At 41.0% G+C, this 25,796-nt stretch overlaps 1 protein-coding gene across 5 annotated transcripts in view; it reads right to left on the reverse strand.

The window, feature by feature from the left end:
• POU6F2 (POU class 6 homeobox 2) overlaps positions 1 to 25,796 on the reverse strand; it is a 469,840-nt gene that overhangs the window by 26,744 nt on the left and 417,300 nt on the right. For all 5 annotated transcript variants that reach the window (XM_032244455.1, XM_032244453.1, XM_032244451.1 and 2 more), the window contains one exon: positions 8,840 to 9,046. In XM_032244455.1, the coding sequence (XP_032100346.1) occupies positions 8,840 to 9,046 (207 nt within the window). The remainder of the gene's footprint in view (positions 1 to 8,839; positions 9,047 to 25,796) is intronic.

Genomic DNA, 25,796 nt, shown 5'->3' on the forward strand with positions numbered 1-25,796 from the left:
TGTTAGCTTTGCAAGATATATCCCCAAGAAGCTGGCTGTTTTTTCCAGTTACGAATCTCTAATCCTTCAGTGAAGAGGACAGTGGTCGTGGTGAGACCAGCAGAGGACCGACCGTATGTTGCCATAGTAGGAACAAGGTTTCATTCCAGGGCCGACAGATGCTGTGTGAGAAGGCTCCTGAGGTGTGTCTGGACCTGTGAGAAGACTGTGGAACTGTATTACCAATACCTACTGTGGGCAAGGGGTTAGGAGTGGTACCATTCCTGCCCCTTGTCTGCCATTTCTTGGTTAGGCCCTTCTCCTGGATCAAAACTGTACTGCTTTTAATCTAGAGCTGCAATTTTATGTCACAGCTGTAGTCTATCACCCACACCCGCGTTTGAAATTCAAGGTGAGAATGAGAGCTACTTTATATTAAATGTTAATGATTTCTAACTAATTCATCACCTTTTTCGCAATTTACAACTGCCTTTGCTGACAGAAAAGGATTTTAGCAGATTGTAGAAAAAGAGGCAGATTTCCCCATCTGTTCTCCCTAGAGATAATTTTGAACATAGTTGATACAGATGAAACTAGGGTTTTAAAAGCCAGAGAAAGATAGAGAATCTTGCCTTATTTGAGGAACCATTTAGAAGATAGAGAATCAAATGGAAATAAATAGTGTAAATAGTAAATAGTGAAATAAATAAACAGCTGAGAGATGCGGGGAGGAAAAGTTCTTCATGATAAGGTTGGCAGAGACTGCCTCACTGCCTGGGACAAAGCTGAAAAAGAAGACGTGGCTCCGCAGGCTAGAGATTTAGATTTCGAGTGAGAAGACTCAGTCTCTGTCTCTAGAAAGTATACGGATTCAGACCTTGCTCAGATTTTCCTGGTGTTGGCTCCCTCGCTGGCTGAAGTTGCCTTGCTAAATGCTTTGATAGATCTCTTCACTTCTCCCTCATGACACTTACTGCCATTTAAGGGACATATTTGTACAAGTCTTTGGTGAATGTGCATCTTCCACACTACACCATAAGCTCCATGAAAGAAGAGCTCATGGCATCTGTCTTGCCCACCAACAGACCAGCTTCCTGGTACCAATGCCAGACACATGGTAGGTGGTCAGTAAATATTTCCATTAAACAGACTTTTTGTACTCATTGAACAAGCAACTGGATTTTCCAAGGATTGTCTCTGAGTGCCACCAAGAATGGGCTTGTTTTCATGGTTGGATCAGGAACCAAAAGGAGGCAATGACTGAGGTCTCTGGAAGGATATTTCTGCATTGCTGTAGATAAATGATAATATTGGGACTTTCTTCTTCCTTTTCTTTACATTTCATTTACTTGCTAACTGCTTTACATTATACAGCTTCCTGCCTTCACATAAAGCCATGTGCTTGGTCATACACTCAGTCTTAGTCTTCACCATTCCCATCCAACACTTTTCCTTTGTTAGTGTACACTTCAGCTTTAACTCTGGGTCTTAGCCTTGCCCACCTCTTACTTCTTAACTCACTCAGTTAAGGAGCTCATTTCAACATTTTTCATGTAGGGACAATCCAGACTTTAAAACATTGTAACAGAGAAATAGAGGAATGTTTCTTCATTGCTTTACCTAATTTTATTTCTGCAGCATTTGATGCTTGTCTATTTTCTATTTTTTGGAAACACTTGAATGCTAGATCACCACACCCTGGGTTCCTTTCCTAGTTACCCAACCATTTCTTCTCTCACCTTTCCTCTTCCATTCCTTAAATGCTGGTGTTTCCCAAGATGGACTCCTTGGTCTTCCTTCCCTTGCTTCTCATGCTTTTTCTGATTTTTTTTTCTTCTCTTGGTCCTCCTGCTTTCTTTGGTGTCTCATTTTTTTCAGCTACAACAAATGTACTCATGACTTGATTCCCATGTACTCATGACTCAACTTCAAGTACATGCTCTCATTAATTCTTGTTGCGTTTTGCTATAGACTCCTAAATTGTTTGGTTTACTTCGCTTCAACCTCTGTAGTGCTATCAGAGTTATTTTCTTGAAAAAAATAAAGCGAAGCATGCCATTCTTCTTTTAAAATATCTCTTACACATTTAAATGGGTCCTGTTCCCCATGCCACCAAACTGGATGAGACTCTCCAAAAGGGGTTGTCAGACATCCTATACAGGAGTGATCCTACTGGAATCAGATTGGTGTCCCTTGAGGTCAGAGGTCCCAGAAGAAGGAGCAGGCACCCATCTTTGCTGTTCTATAGCCTCCTTGAATGACATCTCCAGGCACGGGAGCAAATCAGATGAGTAGGGCCTGAAGTGAATCACCAGGAAACTGCAGCAGCCCTCCAGAAGAGGGACCTGACCATTGAAAGAAAAACAAACAAGCAGAAAGGAACAACAACAGCATCATCATCATCAACAACAACAAAAAGCCTCCACAAAAGCCCCATCCATGGGTCAGAAGCCTCAAAGACTAAAACCAGACAAACTCACAAAGATAAGAAAGAATCAGCTAAAAAATGCTGAAAACCCAAAAAACCAGAGTGCCTCTTCTCTTTCAAATGATCACAATTTCTCTCCATCAAGGGCACAGAACTGGATGGAGGATCAGATGGACCAATTTACAAAGGTAGGCTTCAGAAGATAGGTAATAAAAAACTATGATGAGCTAAAGGAGTACGTTCTAACCCAATGCAAAGAAGCTAAGAAACTTTATAAAAGGTTTGAAGAATTACTAACTAGAATAACCAGTTTAGAGAGGAATGTAAATGACCTGATAGAGCTGAAAAACACTGCACAAGAGCTTCATGAAGCATACACAAATATCAATAGCCAGATCAATCAAGCAGAAGAAAGGATATCAGAGATTGAAGACCACCTTGCTGAAATAAGGCATGAAGACAAAACTAGAGGAAAAAGAATGAAAAGGAATGAACAAAGCCTCCAAGAAAATGGGACTTCATAAAAAGACCAAACCTAAGATTGATTGGAGTACCTGAAGGACATGGGGAGACTGGAAACAAGCTGGAAAACACACATCAGGATATTAACCAAGAGAACTTCCCCAATCTAGCAAGAAACACCAAGGTGCAAATTCAGGAAATACAGAGAACATTATTAAGATATTCCATGAGAAGATCAACCCCAAGACACATAATCATTGGGTTCTCCAAGGGCAAAATGAAGGAAAAACTGTTAAGGGCAGCCAAAGAGAAAGGCCAGGACACCTACAAAGGGAAGGCCAGTGGACCTCTCAGCAGAAGCTCTACAAGCCAGAAGAGACTGGGGGACAATACTCAACATTCTTAAAGAAAAGAATTTTCAGTCCAGAATTTCATATCCAGCCAAACTAAGCTTCATATGTGAAGGAGAAATAGAATCATTTCCAGACAAACAAATGTTGAGGGATTTTGTTACCACCAGGCCTGGCCTGCAAGAGCTCCTGAAAGAAGAATATGGAAAGGAAAAACTAGTATTAGCCACTGCAAAACCACACCAAAATATAAAGACCAATGACACTATGAAGAAACTGCATCAATTAGTGTGCAAAATCACAAAATAGCAACATGATGACAGGATCATATTCACACATAACAGGACTAGCCTTAAATATAAATGGGCTAAACCCCCAATTAAAAGACACAGACTGGGGCCGGGTGCGGTGGCTCAAGCCTGTAATCCCAGCACTTTGGGAGGCCGAGGCGGGTGGATCACAAGGTCAACAGATCGAGACCATCCTCGTCAACATGGTGAAACCCCGTCTCTACTAAAACTACAAAAAATGAGCTGGGCATGGTGGTGCATGCCTGTAATCCCAGCTACTCAGGAGGCTGAGGCAGGAGAATTGCCTGAACCCAGGAGGCGGAGGTTGCGGTGAGCCGAGATCGCGCCATTGCACTCCAGCCTGGGTAACAAGAGCGAAACTCTGTCAAAAAAAAAAAAAAAAAGACACAGACTGGCAAATTGGATAAAGAGTCAAGACCCATTGGTGTGTTGCATTCAGGAGACCCACCTCATGTGCAAAGACATACATGGGCTCAAAACAAAGGGATGAAGGAAAATTCACCAAGCAAATGGAAAGCAAAAAAAAAAAAAAAAAAAAAAAAAAAATGGCAGGAGTTGCAATCCTAGTCTCCAACAACAACAACAACAACAAAAGACAAAGAAGGGCATTACATAACAGTAAAGGGAACAATTCAATAAGAGCTAACTATTCTAAATATATATATACTAATATATATATGTACCCAATTACATGGAAATTGAACAACCTGCTCCTGGATGACTCCTGAGTAAATAATGAAATTAAGGCAGAAATCAAGAAGTTCTTTGAAACCAAAGGAAACAAAGACACAAGGTACCAGAATCTCTGGGACACAGCTAAGGCAGTGTTAAGAGGAAAATTTATACCACTAAGTGCCCACATCAAAAAGCTAGAAAGATCTCAAATCAACACCCTAACATCACAATTAAAAGAGCTAAAGAAGCAAGAGCAAACTAATCCAAAAGCTAGCAGAAGACAAGAAATAACTAATATCAGAGAAAAATGGAAGGAGATTGAGACAAGAAAAACCATCCAAAAATCAATGAATCCAGGAGCTGTTTTTTTTGAAAATAATTAACAAAATAGATAAACCACTAGCTGGACTAATAAAGAAGAAAAGAGAGAAGAACCAAATAGATGCAAAAAATGATAAAGGGAATATCACCATTGATCTTACAGAAATGCAAACTACCATCAGAGTTTATAAACACTTCTATGCAAATAAACTAGAAAATCTAGAAGAAATGAATAAATTCCTGGAAACATACACCCTCCCGAGACTAAATCAAGAAGTCCAATTCCTGAATAGACCAATAAAAAGTTCTGAAATTGAGGCAGTAATGAATAGCCTATCAACCAAAAAAAGCCAAGGACCGGATGGATTCACAGCTGAATTCTATCAGAAATACAAAGGGAAGCTGGTCCCATTGGTTCTGAAACTGTTCCAAATAGTTGAAAAGGAAGGACACCTCCCTAACTCATTTTATGAAGCCAGCATCATCCTGATACCAAAATCTGGCAGAGACACAACAAAAAAAGAAAACTTCAGGCCAATATCCCTAATGAATATAGATGTAAAAATCCTTAATAAAATACTGGCAAACAAAATCCAGCAGTACGTCAAAAAACTTATTTACCATGATCAAGTCAGCTTCATCCCTGGGATGCAAGTCTGGTTCAATGTACTCAAATCAATAAACATAATCCATCACATAAACAAAACCAAAGACAAAAACCATATGATTATCTTAATAGATACAGAAAAGGCCTTTGATAAAATTCAACATCTTTTCATGTTAAAACCTCTCAATAAACTAGGTATTGATGGAATATATCTCAAGATAATAAGAGCTGTTTATGACAAACCCACAGCCAATATCATATTGAATGGGCAAAAGCTGGAAGCAAAAACCAGTACAAGACAAGGATACCCTCTCTCACCACTCCTATTCAACATAGTATTGGAAGTTATGCCTAGGGCAATCAGGTAAGAGAAGAAAATAAAGAATATTCGAATGGGAAGAGAGGAAGTCAAATTGTCTCTGCTTGCAGAGGACATGATTTTATATTCAGAAAACCTCATCATCTCAGCCCAAAATCTCCTTAAACTGATAAGCAAGTTCAGTAAAGTCTCAGGATACAAAATCAATGTGCAAAAATCACAAGCATTCTTTCACACCAACAACAGACAAGCAGAGAGCCAAATCATGAATGAACTCCCATTCACAATCACTACAAAGAGAATAAAATACCTAGGAACACAGCTTAAAAGGGATGTGAAGGACCTCTTCAAGGAGAACTGCAAACCACTGCTCAAGGAAATAAGAGAGGACACAAACAAACAGAAAAACATTTCATCCTCTTGGATAGGAAGAATCAATATCATGAAAATGACCATACTGCCCAAAGTAATTTATAGATTCAATGCTATTCCCATCAAACTACCATTGACATTCTTCACAGAATTAGAAAAAACTATTTTAAATTCCATATGGAATAAAAAAAGACTCCATATAGCCAAGACAATCCTAAACAAAAAGAACGAAACTGGAGGCATCACGTTGCCTGACTTCGAACTATACTACAAGGCTGCAGTATCTAAAACAGCATGGTACTGGCACCAAAACAGACGTATAAACCAATGAAGCAGAATAGAGACCTCAGAAATAACACTACACATCTACAACTATCTGATCTTCAACAAACCTGACAAAGTCAATGGGGAAGGGAGTCCCTATTTAATAAATGGTGCCGGGACTGTTTACAATAGCAAACATCTGGAACCAACCCAAATGCCCATCGATGATAGACTGGACAGGGAAAATGTGGCACATATACACCATGGAATATTATGCAGCTATCAAGAACGATGAGTTTGTGTCCTTTGTAGGGACATGGATGAACCTGGAAACCATCATTCTCAGCAAACTGACAGAAGAGCAGAAGATCAAACACCGCATGTTCTCACTCATAGGCGGGTGTTGAACAATGAGAACACATGGACACAGAGAGGGGAGCACTACACACTGGGGTCAGTTGGGGGGCAAAAGGGGAGGGATGGTGGGGGGTGGGGAGTTGGGGAGAGATAGCAAGGGGAGAGATGCCAGATGTAGGTGATGGGGAGGAAGGCAGCAAATCACACTGCCACGTGTGTACCTATGCAACAATCTTGCATGTTCATCACATGTACCCAAAAACCTAAAATGCAATAAAATAAATGGAAAAAAAAACCCCATCAACAAAATGGTCAAAGGATATGAACAGACACTTCTCAAAAGAAGACATTTACACAGACAAAATAAACATATGAAAAAAAGCTCAACATCACTGATCATCAGAGAAATGCAAATCAAAACCACAATGAGATACCATCTCATGTCAGTAAGAATAGTGATTTTAAAAAAGTCAGGAAACAATAGATGCTGGTGAGGCTGTGGAGAAATAGGAATGCTTTTACACTGTTGGTGGGAATGTAAATTAGTTCAACCATTGTGGAAGATAGTATGTCGATTCCTCAAGGATCTAGAACCAGAAATACCATTTGACTCAGCAATCCCATTACTGGGTACATACCCAAAAGAATATAAATCATTCTACTATAAAGACACATGGACATGTATATTAATTGCAGCACTATTTACAATACCAAAGATGTGGAACCAACCCAAATGGCCATCAATAATAGACTGGACAAGGAAAATGTGGCCCATATACACCATGAACACTATGCTGCCATAAAAAGGAATGAGGTCATGTCCTTTGCAGGGACATGGATGAAGCTGGAAGCCACCATCTTCAGCAAACTAACACAGGAACCGAAAACCAAACAGTCCATGTTCTCACTCATAAGTGGGAGTTGAACATTGAGAACACATGGACACAGAGAGGGGAACAATACACACCAGGGCCTGCTGGGGGTAGGGGGTGCTGGGAGGGAACTTAGAGGATGGGTCAATAGGTGCAGCAAACCACCATGGCACATGTATAACCTATGTAACAAACCTGCACATTCATCCCTTTTTTTGTTGTTTTAGAAGAAATTAAAAACAACAACAACAACAAACCTCTTATAGATTTTCAGGGCTGGGCTGCAGAGTAAAATAATCACCATCATCATCACCATCACCATCACCACCATCATCATCATCATTATCATCATGACTATGTTAGTGCTTACTGCATGCCAGGTACTATTCTGACCGCTTCACATATATATTAACTCATTTGATCCTCATAACCACCTTTTTAGGTGGTTATGATCCTCATAATCCATCCTTTTTAGCTTGTTTATAGAGCCCTTCCATGAATGTCCTCCGCCTCGCCTCTGCTCCAATCACAAGAGCCTTTCTCCTGTTTCTCGGCACTCCATCCTCTTTCCCATTTCCCTGCCTTTGTGCCTGCCGTTCTGTCTGCTTGGAATGTTGTTAACCCTCTGTTTACTTGGTTAATTCTTACCCCTCCCCACCCCGCAACACCGTCCAGACTCCATTCCCAAACCATTGTCTCTGCAGGACTCCAAACCCTCCAGGCAGAGTTGGCCACTTCCAGTTCTGTGGTCACACCTGCCCTGTCACAAGGCAGTCTCTGCTGTACTACACAACAGATTCCGCTTATATATCTGTGTCCTCTACAGGGTGACGAGCTCCCTAAAATCAGAAAGCACCCCTCCTTTGTTTGTTTCTTAGCATTTATCAGGGGCCTGTTATACAGTGGGTTATGAAAAATGTTTGTGAAGGAGGCACTTAGCCAGGCACTCGATGAGGTCAGGGACCACATCTTTCTTCTGTGCTGTGAACCCAGCCTCTAGCATAAACACATAGGAAGCTCTCAATTGATACTTGAATGGAAAAATTAACTGGATCATCATGGTTTTGTGAAATTCAACCAAGCAGAATTTCCTATTTTTCATTTCCTCATTTGTAGGCAGTGGTTTCAGCAACAGCAACTTGGGACCTCTTAATATTTAATAATTTTTTTATTCACAGTTAAGGCATGAGTATTCTTGGTTTCTTGACTCCATTTTGAAAATCTGAAAATTAAGTATCTGGAGCACAGATGAGTAAGAATACGTTCCTATTGAATTTTAGGACACTCTCTCTGTAATGTCATATGTTCTTATTTTTAGATTTAAGAGCTATTTAGTTATCACTCATATTCATTAAGAATGAAAAATAGAGTTACATGCCATTTTATAACTATCAATATGTCTAGTTAGTGAGATCAAATATTTTGTGATGTAAAAACTACTGTTCATTGATTGAAACCAACGAGGAGAAGCTAGGTAAGGAGAGTGTCCTGTGCCATGGTTGCCTTGGCCTGGAACCTTTACCTGCTGGCCGGGCTTGATGGGCGACAGCGTGATGCCCTGGGTGTTGATCACAGGCAGGATCTGGTTCCCAATGACAGTGGCGATGATCTGGCCCTGGGCATTTGTTAGGAGCTGGGGGGTGATTGGCTGCACTTGCAGGCCCTGAGTGCCGCTTGCTGCTTGGCTCGATGGCCCCGGATTAGGCATCAGTGGAATGGTCCCAATAATCTGCAAGAGACAGGCCCAAAAGGTGAGGAGCTGGCTCCGTGCAGGGTCTGTGCATGCAACTAAAGACCATGTAGTGCCTGGTCTCTGTAGGATGCTGCTTGGGAGCTGACTTAGAATCTGCAAGGGGGCATGGTGGAAGGAAGTGGCAGGGGCAGGTGTCTAAAGAAGAGATAAGTACACATGAACTGATTCATGGGACGGAAGGGACAAACATCTTATTTAAAAATAAAATCAAGCATTTGTTCAGGCATAAACATGCAGTTTTTGCCAGGGCAGAGCTGACATCGGCTTTTTCTCAGAACCAGGAGGATGGGCTTCTTACAGCACTCAAGGCCCTCTTCCACCTGGGGAGCTGCATCCCCTCTGACCCCCCAACCCCAGGGGCTCCACACTCCTGGAACTCAAGGGGACCCTCTGACATTCTTTCCTCTGCCTCCTTCCCTCCACGGACATTCAGCTCCTCTCCCAAGGTCTGGGGAGGGGCTCCCTGATACCCCCAGCAGGATTAGGGGCCTCACACATGCTGGTGCTCACAGTGGTGGAGAGCCTGGGCTCTGGAGACAGAGTGACAGGATTCCATTCCCAGCTGTGCCACTTACTGGCTGTGGCACATTTGTCAAGGGATCTAAGCTTTGCAAAGGCTTGAGAGAAATGAGATTATAAACAAATGTTTGAAACTCTTAAAATAGAGGTGAAATGACTACTGAGGACTGAAATCAGAAAGCAAGTGCCTTTTAAATGATGTGTTTCAAAGCCAGGGCCTAAAGGCGAGGGGCTTGGGGCTTCTGTGGCAGGTGGCAGGGGAGGCTCTTCTCTGCATTCAGTGGCTTCTGGCTTCAGCCAGGGACCTTGGGGACTGACCGCAGGAGGGGCCTGGCCAGATCCAATTACTGTGCCAAGGAGAAAGGCACCATGAATAGAAACAGCAAATGGACAGACCGGATGTCCATAGAATCTGGAAATAGAGACCATATTATTAGGGACACAGTTAGTGAGAGATGTAATCTGTAAAAACCTAAAACATGATCTCTATTTCCAGTTGTGGTGGTGTCTCCCGAGATGTGATGTGGCACTGGCTGTGTGGATGCTTTTTCACTTCCACATACATTAGGATGGTTATGCAGCTCTGCTTTGCCAGTCTCCTTTAAGGCCTCTGGCTCTCAGAGGTGAAATATGGTGACCTGGCCTGAGGGCCACCAGGACACGGTAATAAGATCTCAGGAAGTATTTTCACATGTATCATTCCTCTGCATTCTATATTCTTACAATACCTCTGTGAAGTAATATTTGTCATACCTCTGCTTACTAGACAAGACACAGGGACATAGGCCAAGCAACTCAGCAGTTTCTTCACAGAGGCATTTGTAAGTGACAGTCTGGGGCTACAGTCCAGGTTTGGCTGATCCCAAGCGCTTACTTTTCCATCCTTCCCTCTGGCTCCCACTGCACAGAGGACCTTGGAGGGTGCCAACTCTTAGAAAATGTACTGTGGGCCAGGTGTGGTGGCTCCAACCTGTAATCCCAGCACTTTGGGAGGCCGAGGTAGGTGGATTGCCTGAGGTGAGGAGTTTGAGGCTAGCCTGACCAACATAGTGAAGCCCCGTCTCTACTAAAAATACAAAAAATTAGCCAGGCATGTTGGTGGGTGCCTGTAATCCCAGCTACTGGGGAGGCCGAGGCAGGAGAATCACTTGAACCCAGGAGGTGGAGGTTTTGGTGAGCCAAGATTGCACCATTGCACTCCAGCCTGGGCAACAAGAGTGAGACTCCGTCTCAAAAGAAAAAAAAAAGAAAATGCACTGTGTGTCGTTTGTAATTTCCCACTAGATGAAAGACTGCTGGTGGGCTGGGTTTGTAATTGATACTGCTTTCTACCTGCACGACATCCCAAGCAGTACTTTGAACATAGTTTCTCAATAAATGTTTTTCGATTCAATGATTTCTAGACTCAGCTCTCACTGGGACTCCAGATGCAGCTGAAACCACAGGAGAACTGCAAGACCACGCCATTCAGTGACAGATCGTGCTGGATAAAGCTTCCTCATCACTGGGCCATTTTTTCCACCACAAAAGCCCCTGTGGGCTGGCACTAATGGAGGACCTGTGCGGCTACCAAGTATCAATGACATTTGTCAATGGAGGCCGATAAAGGTCAAGTAATTACTGCGAGAGTGGTCAGCTGTCCCCTAGGGAGTGTGGCAGGGCTGCAGTCTCACTGAGCAAGCCTGCGATGCCTGGCCCGCAGCATCAGCAATGAGCACGTCCCATCAGTGCGGGCAAGGTCAGGAGGCGTCCACATCAATAGATCATCGTGCATAAGTACTTTATTGATGAGTGGTCTTGCATTAAACAACCAAGAATCAAAGGCTGGCTCCTGTGACCCCACAGGCAAGGTAAGAGAGGCCCGGGAACAGGCCTCCCATCTTCAGCCTATGTTGGATAACTTCCCTTTCCACAGATGCACAATCAAAACTCAGCCACCAACCTACCCACTTTGGCTTTTGCCCGTGTCTTAGGCTTCTGCAGCCTCACTTCATCCGATTGGCCTGAGCTGAAAGCCTGTGGAAGATGGACGCACCTACGGGGCAGGGTTATAGGTCCTGTTTGAGGCAGGGTGTCAGTGCGGTTAAGAGCCAGGGGGAGCAAGTAGCTTGAGAGAATGGTTCAGGGTGAGCACAGCACATGACAGTTACAGAACACACTGCGATGAAGAGAGAGGCGTTTTGCCTCAGGAAGATTGACACCAGTCTGTGCTTGCCTCTGTGGTAGTGAAATACTCTGCCTGCTTTCTGGGTGGAAAGAAGAAAGGCAAATGCAAACAAGTCATTAGCCTCTTCCTGAAGCACAACCTCACTCCCGACTGCGTGCTGCCACATTACTAAAACATGGTGCTGCCTGTGCTCCTCCCCACCCTGTCCTCTCTTCTTTTCTAGGCCTGAGCATCATTTATCAAGGATAGGATAACAGTAGTGTCAGCACTAGAGGAATCTGTAATGGCCTGACTGTAGGTGCCTTTAACAAAGAGAGTCTGCCTTCGAGGTAGGGGTAGGGGGTCATGAGCAATTCTAAAGTCAGGAAGCCTTTGGTGATGTTATGCATTTCTTATTTTTGTTCCCCTTTCAGGGGTATTAGGGTCACCATCTCAACGAGTCAAAAACTCGGTGGTGCATTATGGGGAATTTCGTCATATTCCTGAATGCATCACAACAGGTTGGTTTTAATTTGCTCCCATTCATTGAAGGGTAAAGATGGTCACACACTGTGTCATCTAAATATTCTCTGATGTGACTGTTTTGCTTATGCTGGCTCTGATCCCTTTTAGCACAGCCACAGATCTAATCAGAGCTTCTACATGGACTTTGACTTCACAGAGGTCATGAGAAGGGAACTGGGAGAGCTGAGCTGGCAAAAGTCTGAGACTCTCTGTAGTCATGAGAAGTTGTCCATTTCACCTGTGGAAATCATATTTTAAATAAAGGCCTTTTGATATTCAAGGGAAGTATGTGCATCTACATATGTTTCAACTAAATCAGGAAATTAAAAAGGAAGTTTGACAAGGCCGTAGGGAAATCTCTTATTTGAGAGTAAAGATAGAAAGAGGATGCTTTTGAAATGCTTGCAGTCCTAAAACTAGCTTTCGGAGTTTGACTTCCCAGCTCCCAGAAGCTAAAATTTACGGCTAGAAGTCCTGATGGAAGGATTTGCCACTGAGCACATGGGCAACTAGGCTGTGACTCCTGTTCAAGGCACTCAATGTACAAGACAAATTTATGTTCTCCTGAAATGCTGAGGATTCCTACAGAGCAGCCTAATACCTGTAGGTCCTTCTCTCTATAAATACTGTGTCAGGTGCCATGAAGGATGCCAAGAAGGATGCAACTGGGGCAGAGGAGGGGTAAACAAGACAGGCACCTTGAATGCAGAGATTCCAAGAATCCAAGGGTGGAAATGATGAGCACCAAATGAGTAGCAAGAACTCTTGGAGAAAAAAATCTCTATACCCATGTGGTGGGTGTGCAAAACACTATTGGGAAGGAATGAGTTATTTCTGAGGAAGAAAGGTGGAGCTGGTTCAAGAGGCCTTCACAAACGAAATGGGTCTGGAGGTTGGGTGAGATTTGGGGAAGGCAGAGAAACCATTCCATACAGGAGATCAGCCTAAAGGTGAGAAACATGGGGTATAGGGAGTTGGATGCAAGAAAAGGTTGAGACGGGTTAGCCTGAGAGGGTCAAATTCCATCCAGCCAAGGGGTTCCAGTGAGGGAGTTTTGTTGGGAGTGTAGAGGAGTGCTGAAATGGGCACTTCCACGTAAAATATCACTGTGTGAACAGAATGGACTCAAATGGTGAGGGATTACAGATCTGGTAAACAGTTGTAGACCTAGGATGCTACTGTAGTGTCCAAGTGAGAATCAAAATGCCTCAATGACTCCTTGGCATAGGATTTTCTTGATTCACTAACCTCTGCTTCGATTCAAAAAGCATGGCCTACTCTATGCCTAGGCTGCAACATTAGAAAATTTTCAGTAAAGGCATTGTCCTGTCAATCCCGTACCAAACTGCTCACGCATTGTTTGCAATGATGTTCTATGTCTTTGCCCCGATTCTCCACCAGTTATAATTCATCTCTGAAAAATTCTTTAACCAGGCCAAGGTCCATAGCAGTACTGTAATAATAATTTGTGACCTAAAGAGTTTTGACTTCTCTGAAATAGGACTTACTTGGTTGTTGCTGTGAATGCCTATCTGTCTTTTTCCTTAAATAAGTAAAAAGCGTAAATCACAGAAGAGGAATAAAGTTCATATTGTAAGAGCAACTAAAAAAAATCATTCGATGACTACCAGTGTTTGCCAGTACATATATTTAAAAGATCCCCATTTCCATAAGAACTTGAGTGTCTTACACCCAAATGTGACTATCAATTCAGCAGCTATTACAACTTAAGCCATAATGAAGATTAATTTGCAATTGTAGCACCCTGGCAATTCAGGGCTCTGGAGCCCCTTCGGCTCATGAGGTTATCATTACACTGCCCTCATGCGCCTCAGTCTAGTTGAGGTAGTCAATAGAGATGAATCCTGGCTGATGGGTAAAAGGGCTCTGAATGTATTCACTGCTGATGGGTGCGTGTCATCAGCAGCAGTCTGAGGGTTGTGTTACAGAAGCCCAGGGCATTCAGACAAGTCATCTGATAGCCCACATGTTGTTATAGCCGACGATAGGCAGTTAAACTCTGTTATGGAGAATGTGATTGCAGATGTCAAATTGACAAGCAATTTTGTTGCCTATATATGTAAGAAAGGGAGACCCATTAATGTTGTAAATCGGTGACTTCCTCAGGTCTTTCAATCCATCAAAAAATCCCAAATATTTGTGCAATCTTGGCACGTTTTGGTCAAGAGATTTTTGTTAACACAAGCATCATTTTGTCCATTCTTGAACAAAGAGCTTATAGCATTTGAGAGCCAGGGAGATGGTGGTGAGTGATCTCCAAACAGAAACAGCCAATCACCTTCTCCTTTTTCTCTGGTCTGGCTACAAGTATTCTCTCTCTTCCTCCAAGTGACGATTTTTATCTTCCTTATATCGTAAATTCATTCTAGGCTCATTGTATCCTGAAAGTTAAGGTTAAACTCTCTTAGAATTATTTTGGCAACTCTGATTAGGATATTGGTTCTAGAAAGATAGGAGAATACTATCATTTCTCAAACAAAATGTGTTTTTCCAAGATGCAAACTAGTGTCTTCTTGCATTTTGCTATGTCCAAGACAGGGAACAGGAGAAGCATCAATATAGAGAGGCTTTAGTAGAGAATCTGAATCAGAGAATGTAAAGGCATAAAGACAAGCAGATGAAAGCATTTAATCAGAGGAAGACACTAGCCCAAGAGCAAATGGGTTTAATCTTGCAGGAAATGCCAATCCTCTGGCCATGACTTTCTGGAGCTCTGGAGGTTCCAGGGTTTGGGAAGAAACAGTTTCTTCATTGTCATGACTGATTGATTGACAATGTCTGGCATGGGTATGGGGATAGGAATGGCAATGTATTCCAAGATGGTATCACTACAGCCCAAGATATGAGACAAATTATCTTAGACCAACCTGCAAGAAATGGATGACATGTATTTGTTTGATGAGCAACTGTGAGAAAGGATTTTTGAAGGTTTATACTTTAATGCTTTTATTAGGGGTACCAATAGGTACTCTACCCCTGGCAGTACCCACCTACTTGATGTTTTTCATTGTCAGTTAGAATTAGAATCCTTGCTTGGTATTCTATTGTTCGGTTCAACTTTAGGAACACACTCATAGGCAAGAGTAAAGAACTGGAGGTATCAGGATCTTTAAAATGGCACTTTCTGTCACACTATGAGAGGAATAATTCACATTAAAACTGATGTTATTTAAACAGCAATAACAACAATCAAAACAAATCTCTCCCCTAAAAGCTTCTTACAAGCCATTAAAGGTAATTCTCCTTAATAGAATTTAAGACGTATACCAAGAAAAAAAAAGTTCCCCACTGGCTGGGTTTAAGCCCAGGCTTTGCCACTAGCTAGTAGGAGATCACTGATGAATTACTTTACCTCTTAGGATCTCAGTCTACTCATCTGTAAAATACGAATAATAATGTCCACTTCATAAGGTCACTGCGAGTACTAAGATAATCTATGCAAAGCACTGAACACTATGCTTTGCCAGCCAAATAAGTGTTCAATAAGTGGTCATTCATAGCTTTTGTTTACATGCTTGTGTGGTAACTCTTGGGCATTTACACTAGTTGCAAAAACTCTTTTGAATTCTTCTGAATGTTGTATTTTTTACCATGAAAATTGTTTACCATGATGAATAGAAAATGATAGCTTATTATGGAACATAATTTAATATTCCCTGTTTTATAATAGAATGCCATGTTGGAAGCTTTCATGGGGGCACTAAGACCCAATTGGTGCCGCATTCCAGGGGAGGAACTTGACTACATGCTAGATTTACAGGGGAGCTTACTGAAAACCAGCTAGACAGTTCCAGAACTCAGGCCTTGACAACCAGGAGAGACACAGAGAAGTTTTGAAAATCTGTGTCTTCCTCACTTCCAGAGGTGGAGCATAGGGAGCTTTCTCCTTACCTGAAGGATAATGAAAGTGGCTGAATAAATATTGTGCTTTCAAATTTGGGGGAAATATTATGGAGGAATGAAAAGGTGAGAGGCTATGGATTTTGAGCTGAGGAAGGAGGGGAAAGAAAAAGGGAGGGTGAAAGAGAGGGAAATAGAAGAAGAAGAGGAAGGAAGTGAAGAGGGAGGGAGAGAGAAAGAGAGTGAGAAGATCACTGTCTGCCATTGGCACTAGCTACTCTCCTGTGATAGCAGGAGCAAGGATGTGTGAGTGTTTCTCTGGGCTCAGTATCATGGGTCTGAACCATATAAAATCCTGTCCCAGAGGACTCCTTGGGGAATGGGTACTGGGACAACAACCAGAGAGGCCTTTGAAGAGTAGATCTGGAAGAAACCAAGCTCTGGGCAGGAAGTGGGCAGCCGGAAGGAAACACGGTGCCCACAATAATGTGCCACTGAAATGTCCCAGCTGGGCCTCAAAAGAGCTCATGAAAGTGCCCCCAAGAGTTGTCCTGAGCCATTGGTTGGTCCGGAGAGCAGGAAGCCTTCTGCCATTCTCATCTGCTCCTCTCTCCTTTCCTCACCTCAACCTGACTGGTTGAGAGCATCACTAGCATGCTGGAGCAGGATGGGGACCATTCCAACAGGGACAGCAGGAGGGGCCAGCTGCTCTTTCCCACAGCAGCAAGCAGCAGGAAGGAGGCCCCCGATAGGGATGCTAATGGCATTTTAAGTTAGGGTGGCAGTTGGGACTGTTGTCAGGGAACCGGGCATCTTATTTGCAATTTAAAGTGACCATACAGGATTGTGTTACCTGAGATGCCAAGAGAAGTCAAGAAGCAAGAAGCTGCTGAGTTTTTGTTCGGGGCAGAGGAAGAAACAGCACCACTGAGAAGGCTGAAAGGGACTCTCAAATATTAAGGTCAGTAACACTCAGAAAATACTTTTTGTGAGTTATAATGAACATCAGGACTTTGTCAACTAAGAATGCTTGAAAAACAGAGGAGAAAAGAAAGCAAGAAGGAGACAAGGGAAAAGAGAGAAGAGAGAATTTAAGAAGCCAGCAGAGGTAGAGCATGTAAAATTGTGAGCAGAATATATTTTCCCATAAACTATGAATCTGGTTTATTTCTGAGAGGTAGTGGCTGCTGTTTATAATACTGATTGTTGAAGTTTCAGCTGACTTAAATATGTGCACTATTCGAATGCATTAGTTGTGTAGTTGTTGAAGAAGAACTCTATTGTGTCTACCTGTGTTTTCCAATTACAAATGATGAGGCAGGGAGAAGGGATCCTGTTAGATTTTAATGACGTAAGACAGGATGAATAATGTCAATTCCAAAGGTGCTTTACAGGAATAATTTGCATATAGAGTGTGGCCTGAACCCTAGTTACACAGCCCATTAGCAGCAAACCTCGCAGAAGAAAGTCTACATCTCAGGGAACTAACAGGTCCCCCAGGTAGGAGTCAACTCAATGGATACAATCACCATCCTTATTGGACTTGAGTATTTCTCAGACCCTTTGGCAAAATGAAGTTAGCAGCCTTGGCCCCATTCTGAATGGTTGACAGTTCCTACTACAATAATATGACAACTGAAACTGGCACACTCCACACTTTGGAGGTAGGTGTTGTGTTTTTGTTTTTGTGTGTGTATGAGTGCTTGTTTTTTCTTAAATTTTTTATTTTAAGATGCGGTATAATATCTGGGCTTACATATTTTACTATAATTATGATATCTGCTATTTTCTCTTTTATCTGGGTTCCCACTCGAGCTTTCAGAAGCATCGGTAGAAAAAGGATTTGATCCTGAATATAATCAAAGGAGTAAATTAAATTTACACATGATTTTATTACATTGACATGAGAATTAAATGAGGATTCGTTGTAACCGCCTATCATGGTCTATTCCGGGAGTGGTTGGTTGGCAGCAATCGATATCTAGGAAATGTATCCTTTTTCTGAACACAGTATAGGTACCTGCCATGAACACAGTTTTAAAATTATATATGAATTATATATCTGCATAATGAAAAGCATACTGGAAAGCTCTGGATTACTTAAGGCTAATTGATTTCTCTGTGGTACTTTTTTCCTTCTACTCTGAATATGTTCTACTCAACTAGAAAGTAGGACGATGAAAACAGGAGATGGAAGAGTCAATGGTGCAAAATGTTATCTCCAGCTGTTGTCAAGGTTCAGTTGGGCATCACTACAGACTGATTATTTGTATTTCCTAAAACTTCACATGCTGAAACCCCAAGTCCAATGTGATGGTATCTGAAGGTGAGGGCTTTGGAAAGTGATTAGGTCAAATGGGATTAGTGTCCGTATAAAAAAGACCCCTGTACCCTTCCACTATGTAAGGACACAGGAAGAAGAAGCTGTCTGTGACCAGGAAGTGGGTCCTCACTGGACACTGAATCACTGCTGGCACTGTGATCTTGGATTTCTCCGCCTCTAGAACTATGAAAAATATATTTCTGCTGTTTATGAGCCATTCAGTCTACCATGTTCTGTTATAGCAGTCAGAACAGACCAAGGCAGGCATGATGTTGGAATCAATGTTGACTAGCCTCCTCTGTGATTAAAGGGAAGTACTTAGGGATACAAAGTAGTTCTCCTAGAAAGGGCCAGATAAGCAAGATGCTCGGCACTATATGCAATTCTGTTTGGGCAGAGTTATTTATAACAAGAGCACATGAGATATCACATAAAAGTGAATGCCTTCAAACCACTGTGGCCTTGGTTTCCATTTGTAGCATATTACATTATTTATTCTTATTTCCCTCACTTTATTTATTGGAATATTTCTTATTTAGTGGGAGGAAATGAAAATATTTGTAAACATGATCTAATGCTTCAATTTCCAATTCTTCTTAGTAGTTTTACATTTTGGTTATATTTGTCCACTAGAAAGTTTAAGAATGTTCCAGATACCAGAAAACAAAGACAATTTTTTATGGATAAACTGGAAACATTTCATTCCATAATTCTTTCCTTTTTTCCACAGTGACTACAAATTAAACTATGAATTCTTTTAATTTTCTTGGTAGCTGCCAACACTGTCAAATTGCTAAAACATTTTCCTCCTTAAAAGAGAAGCACAACTGTGGTGAAGCTGTCATTTTACAGAAAGACCAACTTTGTGAGCCTTTATATGGCTTTGCCTAAAACTTTAAGTTTTAATACCAGCAAAAATACCTAGAATTTGCCGAAGTATTTCTCCTTATGCCTGTTGATGCCAGATTAAGTGACTAAATCAGATTAAAGTTATTTATTGCTTCGGAAAACACCTGTTAGTTTCACTCAGCTTTGGTCCTTAGAAGATTTAGTAAAGATTCCTAAATAAAACCCTGGACTTATGAACTGTTTATTTTTCTTCCCAGGTGAGAAAAAAAGAGCTACAGCAGTGGTAGCAAACAAACAAATAAACAACAACAAAATCCTAAATTGGACCAGCGATCTCCAATATTCCAAGTTTTTTTGAGCAATAGGGATTGGTGAAGAAAATGTTTGGCAATTGCTTAAGAAAATACTATACATATTTAGCATCCCTTAGCGCTGTGTTTATACTCAGTGAGCACATACAGGCTGTAAAGCTGAATTTAAATTAGGATAAACAACAAAACAAGACTCTAAGAAAAAGGAGGGTGGGAACGAAGCCATGCCAAGTGCCATTAAAGATGCATCTGTTTATCACCACCCAGTTTCGTGAGTCCAAGATGATTCATATGCTTTTTGTGAAGAGAATATCCATTGTTGTGGCAAAATTAAATGTATTTTGATACTTGCATGCAATATTTATCTATCTATTCAATCAGAAAAAAGTTGTCCTCATCACTCAAACATATATTACTTTTTCAATTTCCTGTTAGTAATGTTTTTTTAATGTTTTTTAGGGTGAGACCACAGAATTTCTCATTTCTCACAACAAAGACCATAACTCATTAGAATTACGCTGATGAGCTTTTCTCATAAAATTGCATCCCCATTTTCATAGGTGACCAATCTGCAGCCTTATCCCTAATGATCAGGCAGTTTTCGATAGACGCATGCAAAGAGGGCTGGATATATTCTTCCAATTGTGTTTCCTCATAGTTTTCTGATTCCTACTTTAAATGTCCTTCAAAAAAAGAGTATTTGAAAGGCACTTCAAATTTGGTCCTGGTGAAATATGATTTATTATTGCTAATAAACCAATCAATAAATGTAATGATTCTCTGAACTGTTTTAAGGTCAATAATTTATAATTTATGCTGATAGCATGAATTTTGGCATTTTTAATTTCAGAAGTTATTTTTGAAGTACAGCCTTGTCAGGAACATGTCTCACAGCCTTGCCAGATGATATCATTCACAGACTAGCCATATATATTATTAATTAATGGAAAAACTGGAATAGTGATATTTACATCAAAGAACCATTGAGATATTTAGCTACAAAATCATTAACTTAATCCATAATTCAGAATTAAAAAGGTAATCTACTTAACTTTGCTAAAAAAATTGGAGCATTTTTAGCAGTGTTTGTAGTATCTTATTTGGTTTCTGAGAAGGGTAAGTTTTTAGTACTTTCTGATTCATCTAGGTTCTGGATTTCAGGAACCAGCCTAGATGTGCAAAACCACAGATATTATCCCCACTTCTATTGCCTTCTTTCCATGTGAGCCTGCAGGGGCAGGAAGTTTACTTTTCAAATATTTAGAAATGTGTATGATTTGATAGTCTCAGAAATCAAAATGAATTCTCAGAGTCTGGAGTAGCACATTATGTCACTTCCTTTTGTGTTCATTTAAGGAATTTACGTATCATCTTTTAAACATTAACATTCTTTCTCTCAATAATGTTACCCTTTATATTAAAAATCCTAAATAGTTCTTTTATAACCCAATAATACTGAGAAGATCCTCATATTAAAAAGGCTTCCATTTTAAACATGCAAGAAAATCTTCAAATTCCATGTGAATTTAAAACAGATTTTTGGTTTTGTCCATGTTATTTATCTCTTCCTTTTAGCTATCTAGGATAGCTTGTTGACATTACTTGCAGATTTACTGAAGGCAGATGGGAATGTTTTCATTCTGGACCATCAGAGGAAATCAACAGTTGTTAAATAAGCTTAGCAGGTGATATCTCTGTGGCCCTGCCCTTTGAGAGGCAAGCTAGGCACCCCCTAGCCTGCTGCTGCTGCTAATCTAAAGAAAACAAGATTGTCCAGCTTACGCAGTCACTAATGGTGTGGGCAGCTGACTCAAAATCATCAAACTGGTCATGCTGGCAGGACCATGGGCTTCAAGACAGATGTGAATGCCAAGGATTTAACATCCTTTGTTACTTTTACTTTTTTCAACAACCCCAAAATGTTAGTTGTTAAAACAATTGAAGTAAGTTAACTAAGTAAACAATTGCCAATTTCATCAGACATAGTAATGCTGGATGACCCACTTAAAAGCATTTCCGCATAAAACTTTGATATATTAAACAGACTCTGCTTTAGGCCAGGCATGGTGGCTCACTCCTGTAACCCCAGCACTTTGAGAGGCTGAGGTGGGCAGATCACTGGAGGTCAGGAGATCAAGACCAACAAGGTGAAACCCTATCTTTACTAAAAAATACAAAAATTAGCAGGGTGTGATGGCATATGCCTGTATTCCCAGCTATTGAGGAAGCTGAGGCAGGGGAATTGCTGGAACCCAAGAGGCAGAGGTTGCAGTGAGCTGAGATATTGCACCACTGCCCTCCAGCCTGGGTGACAGAGCGAGACTCGGTCCCAAAAAACAAACAAAAAACCCAAACACACTCTATTTTAGATCAGCTACCCTAAGTGGGTTACATATATGCATGAGGAGAGCACTATATGAAATGACTACTATATGGCGGGCACTGTATTAGGCACTTATACATGTTATGCTGAAAGCAGCTTTGCTTCAGAGGAAAGCTGGGCTTTAAAGCAGCCAGATGTGGGCTCAAATCCAGGTTCTATCATTTACTGTATTGCTCTGGAAATCTGGTTAACGTTTCTTTCTTTTTTTTTTTTGAGACAGAGTCTCGCTCTGTTGCCCAGGCTGGAGCACAGTGGTGTGATCTTGGCTCACTGCAACCTCTGCCTCCCAGTTTCAAGCAATTCTCTTGCCTCAGCCTCTCAAGTATCTGGGACCACAGGCATTTGCCACTACACCTGGCTAATTTTTGTGTTTTTAGTATAGACGGGGTTTCAGCATGTTGGCCAGGCTGGTTTCAAACTCCTGACCTCAAGCGATCTGCCCACCTCGGCCTCCCAAAGTGCTGGGATTACAGGCATGAGCCAGCATGCCTGACCTGGTTAACTTTTCTGAGCCTTCAGATCCTCAGCTATAAATTAGAGATAACAGTGCAAAATCATTGTGAGAATGAAATGATAAACTTATGAAAAAAATGCTTATTGAATAGCATATTGACACATATGAAATACTCCATTCAGCCCACAGATTTTGTTACTATATTCATGGTCTTTATCCACATAAAGTGGATAGGTGCCATTCTAGCCACTTGGTTCTAGCTGCAGTGAACAAAACAAAAATGTTTTAAATTATTATTACAGCACAGTGGTTAAAAACAATCTCTATTAGACATAACTAAGTTTGTTATGTCCAGTCATTTCTAGTTGGGTGATATTGGAAGTTTCTTAATCTGTACAATGGGAATAAACTATATTGTGTGTGGTGGTAAAGATGAAGTAATATATCAAGTGCTTGGCACATAAATAGCTGCTTGGCACATAAATAGTGCTCAATTAATGGCAGCAATGTATTAATTTATTATTGCTATTAATACTAATCCTCCTAACAAACTTGAGAGGAATATATTGGTGTCATTTCATGGAAGAGATAACTGCAGCTGAGAAAGATTACATGTCTTGTCAGGAGGTGCAGAGCTGCTTGGAGATGAAGTCAGGATTCAGATTTGTCTGAATTTGAAAGCCCATGTTCTTTATCCTTGGCCACCTTTCATGTGAGTACATGGACATTTGCACTGTCCACCTCTGTTACTCTAAGGAGATTGATTTATTGTGAATGTCTGTTGGTAAGTATCTAATCTAAAGATTATGCAACTTTTTTTCTTGTTTGTGTATCTGTGTGTTGCTTAATAGCATTTACTTATGCATATAAAGCTGCATCATATCTTGACTTCACTGTAGTATTCTGAACTCTCCATCTGATGACATCTTCTCAGGATCTACTTATATTGTTAGTTATACAAGTAGAAAAGCTTAGTTAATGAGAAAAATGTTAATTTGAAGCAATGACTAATGCACTAAATTCAATTAGGTCATTCAAAGGCCTACATTTGAACTTAATCTGGCTCCTCTCACTGTTGAGAGTTGTGATTTTTCCATTCCTACCTACCTCTGAGTTATTTCTCATTTCTTTCTTATTAGCTCTGTGAGTTGATGATATCTTTGAGTATTCATCATGTCAATAACTCACAGGTCAACAAGAAAGTTGGGTGCATTATTGGGCATATCGTGTGGGTAAATGGTACACTGAATGTTTATTTGAAAGTCGAATGTTTCTCACATGTGAATTTAATGTTTTCTCCTCTCTGGTAATCCTCTTCTTAACTATAAAAATAGCTTGTAGATGGAGCTGATGTTGTTTTAGGATGCTAAGTCAAAATTCAGCACTTCCTCCTTTTCTTGTCCCCACCCCCTCTACTCAAATCAAGTTTAATTTTCATTCTACAGTTGGAAAAGCTGAGATATAAATGGCTTCTACTCTCATTTTTGTTAAATACTAAAAAGGAGCCATCATCAATAGCCCATTGTATGGTCTTACTGATAATGGAATAGGTTAGGATTTTTATCAAATAAATAGTGTATTTCCTCAATTATAGTATCCCCCTCAATTATAATATTTTAATGACCTTCTTTTTTTATATTTTTAACATTTTTGAAATTAGGCTACCTCTAACAATTGATGTATTTGTTTAATGTGATAGTATTTTCTTTCCTCTCCTCTAAAACTAAGTGGTATGACTTTAAGTGTAATTTAAAGTCAGTGGTGTCTTAGACTCAAAATACAGCATGTGATATTTTCTCTTTTTCTTTGGAAGGGCTTATCTCATTCTGGGTGGATCTAGAAATGCACGGAGTCTTACCACATTATGAGCTCAATCAATTGGGCTGCATGGGACAACAATCTTCAGCTGCAATCTTCAGCCCAACAGAAGATTCACTGGGATAGGGTTTTCTACTGAGCACCGAAAGGCTCCTTTAATGAGTGCCCATACCAAGCCTTCACCATACATTTCTTTCCTCATTACTAGGTTGCCTCATTGGAAGGCAGGAGACCTATGGACACCTTGAGGCAATTTTCTCTGGCAAGAAGTGAAGATCTGATACAGACTTTTCAAGAATGTCTCATTGCTTTAGAAAATTTCTTGACACTACCTGTCCAGTTCCTTTGATAAGCAAAAATAATCATAGTAAGAATACCAGTTAAAATACCCTGTATTTATTCAGTAAGGTTTACATTTATGTAGTTTTCAAAGTGTGTGTATGTGTGTGTGTACACCTTCAAGAGAACTCTGTGAGTTTGGCAGAGCAAGAATTACAATTCCCATTTGCTGATGGAGAAATGAAGGTTCTAGAGTGTGTGAAATGTCTATGGAACATCCAGGAAATGAACCAGGTCTCTGAACCTGAGAAAATCGGGGTGATATGGAAGGATGGGAATAGACTTTGAACTCAAATCTCAGTTCTACCACTTCCAAGAGATATTCCAGGGAGTCACTTAACTTCTGATATCTCAAGAGTTTGCTCCTTTGCATAGCTGAGATAATAAAGCCTACCGTGAACTGCTCGAATCTGTTAGGATTATAGATGATACCAGCCCCAGGGTGAAGGCTCAATGCATGGGAAATACTATTTTCACTTTTCTTTTCTAGAAGTCACTTGGCCTGAAGGAGTATTCAGCTGAAGCCCAGCACTCCTCTAAGAATGAAGCCAGTTAAAGAGCTTTGCACCACACAGTCATAACCCAAATGAACATTAGTTATAGTATTTTGCCATTAGGGGGCACTAATTGGAATGTAAACTATGCTCATGAAAGAAAGATTGAAGATGTCAGACTATGAGGGAGCTGTTTGCAAATGGCATCTTGTTACTTAGCACTTGTTTAGAATTATAGCTGCTATTTAGGTTGCTTCATTAGTTAACTGGTCCTTTCCTATCTAGACAGAAAGGATGTGTCAACGATCTTGATTCAGGAGACTCCACAAGAAAACTTTTCCCAATTCCCAGGAAAATGAAATACTCATGAATAAAAATGTAAAAGATAGGCCGGGAGCCTGTGGCTCACGTCTGTAATCCCAGCACTTTGGGAGGCCGAGGTAGGTGGATCACCTGAGGTCAGGAGTCCGAGACCTGCCTGGCCAACATGGCAAAACCTCATCTCTACTAGAAATACAAAAATTAGCTGGGTGTGGTGGTGGGCGCCTGTAATCCCAGCTACTCGGGAAGCTGAGGCAGGAGAATCGCTTGAACCCAGGAGGCGGAGGTTGCAGTGAGCCGAGATTGGACCATTGCACTCCAGCCTGGGCAACAAGAGTAAGACTCCGTCTCAAAATAAATAAATAATAAATAAATAAACAAAA

The sequence above is a fragment of the Sapajus apella genome, unplaced genomic scaffold (assembly GCF_009761245.1).
Source record: "Sapajus apella isolate SASKATOON/1434 unplaced genomic scaffold, GSC_monkey_1.0 scaffold54, whole genome shotgun sequence".
Classification (NCBI taxonomy): Eukaryota; Metazoa; Chordata; class Mammalia; order Primates; family Cebidae; genus Sapajus; species Sapajus apella.